The sequence below is a fragment of the Physeter macrocephalus genome, chromosome 16 (assembly GCF_002837175.3).
Source record: "Physeter macrocephalus isolate SW-GA chromosome 16, ASM283717v5, whole genome shotgun sequence".
Classification (NCBI taxonomy): Eukaryota; Metazoa; Chordata; class Mammalia; order Artiodactyla; family Physeteridae; genus Physeter; species Physeter macrocephalus.
The window spans coordinates 73,009,224-73,017,458 of record NC_041229.1 but is presented as its reverse complement, the minus strand read 5'-3'; the positions used below and the strand labels follow the sequence as shown (position 1 = coordinate 73,017,458).

The 8,235-nt window shown below is 41.4% G+C and overlaps 1 protein-coding gene across 2 annotated transcripts in view; it reads right to left on the bottom strand.

Annotated features, from left to right (window-relative positions):
• Positions 1–321: 321 nt before the first annotated feature.
• The window catches only part of ZDHHC13 (zinc finger DHHC-type palmitoyltransferase 13), a 50,346-nt gene continuing 42,432 nt past the window's right edge, over positions 322–8,235 (bottom strand). For both annotated transcript variants that reach the window (XM_007118934.4, XM_055091562.1), the window contains exons 15-17: positions 5,883–6,040; positions 3,535–3,632; positions 322–892 (exon numbers count right to left, since the gene is read on the bottom strand). In XM_007118934.4, the coding sequence (XP_007118996.2) occupies positions 754–892; positions 3,535–3,632; positions 5,883–6,040 (395 nt within the window). In that variant the 3' untranslated portion in view covers positions 322–753. The remainder of the gene's footprint in view (positions 893–3,534; positions 3,633–5,882; positions 6,041–8,235) is intronic.

The following is an 8,235-nucleotide window of genomic DNA, read 5'->3' as shown; positions in this document are numbered from 1 at the left end:
AATACCAAGAGTTCAAGTTGAATTACCATTTCTTTCAGAACAAAGAAAATGAGCAATTACAATCACACCAGTCTAATATTTTAAGGGTGCTAAGTAAAAATTGTAATTAATCTTTAAGATTTCCCGTTCAATTTTCTAAGCAAAATGGAAAACAAAATTAAATCTTGCTATTGCTATTAACAGTGATCTCAACTCATTCCTGGAATTTGGGAATTTTTCTTCACATCCTATATATACCTTTTCTCAATTTAAGATTCAAGAAGTGTCAAGTGTCAGAAACTAAGTCAAAACTACAAAAAAAAATTTTTATTAAGTGTGAAAGCAAAACAGGTACATCTATTTAAATTTTTTTACATATTTATAGATAAAACAAAGACAAATAATTTATCAAAAATTACAAGTTTAAAGAATAATACTATTTTGAAACAGCCAATAAAAGTATCTGAAAATACCACATTTTCTCCATAATTGGTGAATATTATCTGCAAAAAAAAAAAAAAAAAAAAAAAGGAACTTGCATTTTCTTGTGAAAAATATAAAAGTTTTTTTTTTTTAGATGTCTGCCAAGATTGTTCAGAAACAGTCCATCTTACTAAGTCTGAAAAAGTGTAAGCCTTTCTCGAGAACTTCTGTTTTTACCAAATGCTTTAAAAACCACCTTAGGTGAACTCTAAATCTTCACTTCACTTGCAGACCACAGGGCATCAACATAAATACAAACAAATCAGAGTGAGAGTTGTGGGTTGCTTTTCTTCACACTGAGCGAAGAACTTTCTCCTTAGCTGGGTGAAAGACCATGGTGTACTGTGACGTCCAGTCTACTGCACAGGGCTTGACCAAGCCAAAGCAGCCACACTGAAAGAAATCCGCGAGGTTCTGTGTGAACCCAAGGCTGCCAAGAAAGAGAACACGTCTTACTACATTTCCTGTTAGCATTTGACAAACATTCATTCAAACCATAAACATTCACTGAGAATTTACAGTATACATCCTTCCAAGATTCTGCAGGAATCCAGAGGTGAATCAGACAGTTCTTGAATTTATGGCCCTTAAAACTGAAGCCCAGTTCCATTTCTGGACCTGAATCCCTATTTTGAGATTCCCTGGCTTGTGCCCAGCAACTCAAGTTCATTTTGGGTCCCCACTCACTAGAACAGTCACTGCCACCATTAAGTTTCTTTCTTTCCATTCCCACTGCTCTAATTCAGACTTGGACTATCTCAAAGGCCAGACAGGCCAGAAAAACTATGATCAACAAGATGGGAGGGACTTACCTGGTGGCGCAGTTGTTAAGAATCCGCCTGCCAAGGCAGGGGACATGGGTTCGAGCCCTGGTCCGGGAAGATCCTACATGCCGCGGAGCAGCTAAGCTCGTGCGCCACGACTACTGAGCCTGTGCTCTAGAGACCGTGAGCCACAACTATTGAGCCCACGTGCCACAACTACTGAAGCCCGCACACCTAGAGCCCGTGCTCCACAACAAGAGAAGTCACCGCGATGAGAAGCCTGCGCACCGCAACGAAGAGTAGCCCCTGCTCGCCGCAACTAGAGAGAGCCCGCGCGCAGCAGCAACGAAGACCCAACGCAGCCAAAAATAAAAATAAATAAATAAATAATAATTTTAAAAAACAAAACAAACAAGATGGGATTCTTTGAATTCCAAGAAACTCTAAATGGTGTCTCTGTCTCAATTCCTTCTAATTCATCCTACATACTGGAGACTGGTCCTCCAAACACCTGATATATTCATAGCCCCTAACCTCCCAGTCAAAACCCTTTAACGACATTCCTCTGCCCAGAGGCTCAAAGCCAAATCCCTCATCTTTGTACTCACAGCCCTACACAATAAAGCCCAGGACTCCTAGGGTATTGATGCTCCAAACTCATCTTTTGTTATAGCTACTCTGGTTTTATTTTTCCCATGATCACAACTGCATGGGCCATTCTTCTACCCTGGAACCCACACTCCCCTACTCTTCCATCAGGTAACACCCTTATCCTTTTAAGCTCTACCAGTTCTCAAGGCCTAGGTCAAGGCCCACTTCCCCTTTGGAGCCTTCCTGACTACATATCTTCAGCATCATTTTTTCCTCCATTAAATTCCTGAATGCTACTGTCTGTTCCAGTTATCATGAATATTCATTTTTAGGCATACGCCCCATCTTTCAAGTGCCTAACCCAACGTCTTAAACACATCGGAACACATCTGTGTGTGAGGATGCGTGTGCCACTGCTGCTGGTTACTGAGAGTGGGCAAGAAATTTCCAAGGCTGCTAAGAAGGCAGCTTCCCAGGCAGGGGGCTGCCCACACGGAACTGATTGGGTGGAAGCAGGGAGGCATGCTGGGGACAGACCGGACCCAGTTCAAGAGCTGGCTAGTGAGTAAAAGTAACTTAGGGGAAGACAATAAGACAAATCTTGGGAAGCTAGATTCAAAGTGGCTCCAAGGCTTTACCTTTAGTTCCTCCAGTAATGCTGCCACGTCTTAGCAATTCCCCAAAACGCCCCAACTCTCTCACCTCTGGCCCTTTAGTCAGACACTTCTCCAGGGCTCGGGATGCCCTTCCTTCCTGCTCCCCACCCCACACCTTTCAAGGCTCAGCTTAAAATTCCACCTCTATCACAAAGAGTTCTGTACTTCGGTGGAGTAAATATTTATTCCTCTGGTTAAGTCACTTAGAGAGGGATTTTATTATCACTGCCAGTCTGAAACAATCATCACAAGCTTAACACAACTCTCTACACTCCATCACTTTGGCCGTCTCTTCCCAATTAAGTCAATTTCTCTCCTCTAAACACACATCATAGTCATATCCCAGGCTATGATTTCCTTGTCTAACAGCCTAACAGTTTCATCTTGTACCACGAGTATGCTTTAAAATAGACTGCTCATGAGATATGCAGTGAGCGGTCAAATCCCTAGAGGGCCCTGGGTCACCTCTGCAGCACTCCCAGCCTCCAAGATCCTGACATATCTGACAGGAAGATAAGCTTCAAACCCTGATCTCTCGTCTCATAAGATGACAGCCATCCTACAAACACTCTCATTTTCAGCTGAGGACAGGTTTTACACAACCAGTGCTCTGGGGAAAACATATCCCAAACCTGAAAAAGTAACTTTTTCCTGACACAGGTGGGCACTTTAAACATCAGGCTAAAAGAATTACTGGTGATAGAAAGCCAGGTTGAAAATCCTGGCAGAGCTCACAATCTAACGCTTTCTACAGACAGCCTTGTGGCTGGCTTTCTCAGCCACGTGCTTAGTTATCTCATGCTGACTTCATGCCAGCAATATGCAACCTCGCGACCATGTGGCTTGACTGAAGAGATCTCCCATCCTGGCAAAACTTCAAAGTCACTTACTGTCTGTGCCGAGTCCAGTAGACTAAATCTTACCACCTTGGGGCTCATGACCTTACCACTCATCTCCTGTCACTGAGGCTTCCAAGAAAGAAGAGGTTCTCAACTCCGTCAACCAGTTAGAGGATGGCAGCACCTTCCACCGGCTCGGTGGGCAGACTAGGTCTCACTTACTTGTATGGGGTCCTCCTGAGGGACAACGTCTGTTTCATGTGCCTGCTCTGCTTCAGCAGGCTGGTTCTCTCATGAGAGGTCAGGCCCAGAAAAGCAATCTGAAAATGAAGGTGGGAAGGTACATGAAAAACACCACCACATCGAGGCTCATCACTCTTAGCAACGCATCACAGGACACTGGCAAACATTCAGTTCTCCCCCAAAGACAACATCACCTGGACTGCTAACCAATGATCACGGTGAGGGCAAGGACAGAGCAGCTCTAAACAAGACTCCTATGTAAATCTAGTAGCTGGGCATTTTATGTTTTTTTTGATTGTCTGACTTTTATTAACCTTCAAGAAAGCAGAGTGCATTGACTCAGAGTCGTGAAATGATTGCTTTAGTAATTCAAGCTGTGGCTTACGGCCATGTTTAGATTCTCAACACATTCAGCATTCAACTTCCAGGTGAATCAAACAACATAAGGTCAGTATTAATGCAGTTATCTCAACCTCTATACGCTTCTTAGTATCTCTTTGAAAAGGGCCAAATAAAAAAGTTAATCTGAAGTGAAGAACATTTAAATCCATAAATTTGGGGAAGGGTAAGAATTAAGGTAACTTTAAGAACTCTCAAATCATTAAAACCAATATTATTCACTGAGATATCTCACCTAATCCTCAAAATAATTCAAACATCAAGTTCCGTATCTGTAAGACAGAGATTATCACAGCATCCTCATCAGATTCTCTAAGGATCTGCGATAAGATATTTAAAATGATCCAGTGCAGAGGCTGATAGAGATGAAGTAACTGGTCCAAGGCCACACAGCTTAGAAAGTGGCAGAACTGGGGCGGACACCTCAGTCAGTGTGAGAATAAAGCCCATGGTCCTTGCCAGCCGTCTATATGCACAGTTTGACTCCCTACGGTCAAAACCATGACTCACCTGAGCACTCAGGAAACGAAAGGCTTTAAATAACTGGATTGTTTTATTAAGAAAACAACTTTACTCTGAATTCCTGTTTTTGAAAACTATCCAAAACTTTGAGTCCACTTTCCTGCCTTAGAGAGTATAAACAAACTTTCTTTTAAAAAGTAAAGATATTATAGCCTCAAATGTACTTATTCTAAGAGTCCAGGAAAGAAGAAAGAGAAATAGAACTGATGTCCCAAATCTTAGGCTCTGCTTCTAACTCCACCTCTGACTGAGCCCTATGGCCATAAGCAAGGCGCTCAACATCTCTTAGGTTTAGTTTTCTCATCCACAAAATGGAAACATGACTTTGGCACAGACTCCATCTCAAATGTCTGTGAGGCCACTGACAGGAAAGTGCTTTGGAATACGTAAAGCATATATAAATATTAGGTATTATAAATGATTATAATATTAATAATCATTGATGCTAATATCCATTCTTACTGCCTGAGTCTGTAGATGTCAGATAGGAGATTAGGACGAGTATTCAGACACCTCAGTTCAGTCAGTATTATTAACTTAATTCCTTTCCTTAGCATTTTTCCCCCTTTTTCTTATTATTGCAGAATTGGTTATTCCCCCATAAAAATGGAATACATCTTGCTTTTGTTGAGTAATGCTCTAATTATCTGAGGTCTGGCAATAATTGGCTCAGACTGATCATGGCTGTCCATTCCATGGGGGCAGGCCATAGCAACAATGAGAATTAGGTTATGCTCATAAAGGAAGGCAGGCAGCAGGGAGGGGACAGAAGCTTCACAGAAAGCTGAAGGTGGTGGCTACTGCCCTGGAGCATGAGCTTTCTAATGGTCATGACCTACTCTGCAAGTGTAATTACCATGTCTGTTGGTTAGTGATGCATCTTTCATTTCTTCCCCACTTCCATCCACTTAAGTACTGCATAATAATAAGGATAACGAACAGGGCTGGGAAAAGTGAGGGAACATAATCATCTCACATTTGCACAGTGCTTTACAGTTTATACCATGCTTTCATACGCCATATAATTTAATTATATGATGGAAAAACCCCCTGAAACGAACTGTCAGAAGACCTAAGTTTCCAGTTCTGATTTTTGCCACTCACTGGGTGACCTTGAGCAATTCAATTCACCTCTCTGTACCTCTATCTGTAAAAGAGGTCAGATTAGATAAATCCTAGGGCTACACTAACCTTTAAACCATCCTGCGAGAGTAGACAGGCATTATTATCCCCATTTTACAGACAAGGAAACTGAAATTCAGGAGTCAAATGAAATGCCCAGACCCACAGAGTGAGTGACAGAAGTGGAACTCAAATCTAAGTCTTCTGATTTGAAATTCAAGTCTTTCTATCTCACTATGGGGTATCGGAAATTTTACTCAAAGGCATTATAAGAAGATAAATACCTGAAAGAGCTGATTTAGTAATAAAAATGTTGACCATGAGAAATGGAAACTTGCTAACGTGAAGATATATACGACCCAAGGGGAACAGGACACAATCTGATTGAGGTAGGTCCACAGTCCATCTGCTTTGAATGTTGTGACACAATGATTTGACCAATCTGTGAATTCACAAAAAAGGAACCCATTATTTTAAAAGGCAACAAACTAGTGATCATTCCTCAAGAAGATAAAAATCACTGCAGTTCTGTTTAGGGAGAAGAGAAAGTAAGACATGATGGCACAGATCAGAACTCAACTTTAAGATTTTATCTTCCAAATAAATGCCAGCTCAACAAAGAGTAAAAAAAAAAAAAAAGATACCTCACTGTTAAGGCTATGATAATACTGCATTGGTAGCTGGCAGTGAGGGAATAAAAGCAAAAAAGGTCTATAAAATCATCACTAAAATTAGCATATTCAGCATAAAATACACTGGCTAGAAGTTAATTGTTCAAGGACTTGATAACTGAGAATGATTATATATTTAATAAATATTTGTCCTAGAAAATTCTCTATCTTACCCACGTTACAGCAAGATAAGGGTCTATTACAGAACAGAATATAAACCCTTATTAAGGGTTCAGATCAACAGGCCATTCCTGTGGGCACAAGAAATCCTATAAGCACCTAGATACCACTGGACCACAGCCTACAGCATGCAGTTACTGGGTGTACTTCTGCACTGGGACCGTAATTAATCCTGCAGGGGGAGAAAAGCCAGGTGAGAGAACTCATGAGTCAGACACCCCTAGGAAAAGAACAGAGAACAAGATTCATGTGGTCGCAGCTCAGTTTTTCCCCAGGAACATCTATTTACATGCCAATCAAAAGTGAGGCCTTGGGCTTCCCTGGTGGCGCAGTGGTTGCGCGTCCGCCTGCCAATGCAGGGGAACCGGGTTCGCGCCCCGGTCCGGGAGGATCCCACATGCCGCGGAGCGGCTGGGCCCGTGAGCCATGGCAAAAAAAAAAAAAAAAAAAAAAAAGTGAGGCCTTCACTCTGGTCTTCATGATATTGACCCCCCCAGCCCACACAGCCAAGAGCAGCAGTAAGAACACAGGTAGGAAGCAGCAGAAACAAGGGAACAGATCTTCAAGGTTATGTAAAACCAATGACTTTAAACAGGCATCATGAGCATTCATAAAGGACGAGGAAATAAGAATTGTGTAGATTTGCACCTTGAGGTTTCATAAATGCCTCTGACAATTTGATAAGTAATTTCAGACATTTTCCCAAAGCAGCACTTAAGAGCTCCTGGGACAGGAAGAAAATGAGTCCATGACTTAACTATCAACTGTCTGTCCATTTTTCCTTTTTGAGTCTCATTTGATTTCCAACCATCTTTCATGAATATATGCCAGAAGAATTCTAAGGGCAATCATCATAAAGCAACAATCAAGGTAAAAACCTTAAGGTAAATTACATTTTCTTTAGAGCTTCTCATTAGGACTGCAAAGAAAGATGCATTCCATGTACCTGATATAACAAAAAAAAATATAATTTCCAACAGCAGGCAGAGGAAACAGCTGCTGAGTGGGAAAGAGTATCTACTTTCTTTCAGCTTGTGGATTTCTACTGCTCCCTTCTGAGAATTTTTTTTGATAACACAGCATGACTTTGAACGGAAATGTTCATAGGACTGATTTCAGATTTATCAAAGATATGGCTGCAAATGGCCACATACATTATGTTACTCAATATGACACTTTAATATGTACTAATAATACATTCTTATCAGGTGGTCAACTGGCTAATGATAGGGAACGCGTATTGCTCCAGGTCAATCATTTTCATCTTCAAACAACTCTGACAGTTACAATGTTCTTTCTAACAATGATCTAAAATCTTTCTCCCTGTAACTTGCGGGATGCTGACACTTTGAGTGACTTACTGTCCACCCTGAAAACAGACCTCACAAAAGGGGAAATGCGTGGAGGCTGCACAGAGTCAGAGTAGCGGGAACTGGATCCCATGAGGAGGATGAGGGTGCACAGCAGCGTTCTGGCACCAGGAGCGTTAATGATAAACAAAGAAGGTGGGAGGACAATGAGGCCTCATTAGAAAAATAGAGCAGAAGTTTGTTTTTGCTGTCTGTGAAATAACGATAAATGACAGGATGCGTGCATTCGGTGTAAAGAAATACTGTCAGAATATAAATGGGATAAAAGTAACAAAACACGTTCAGCTAGTCTATACAGCTGTTAGTAAATGTAAGGTGGGATTGTTCCTAAGAAACAAAAAACGTGATACAAAAATTGGTTCAGAGCCAGAGAATAAAGACAAAGAGGAGGGAAGAACCAAACGCATGTAATAAGG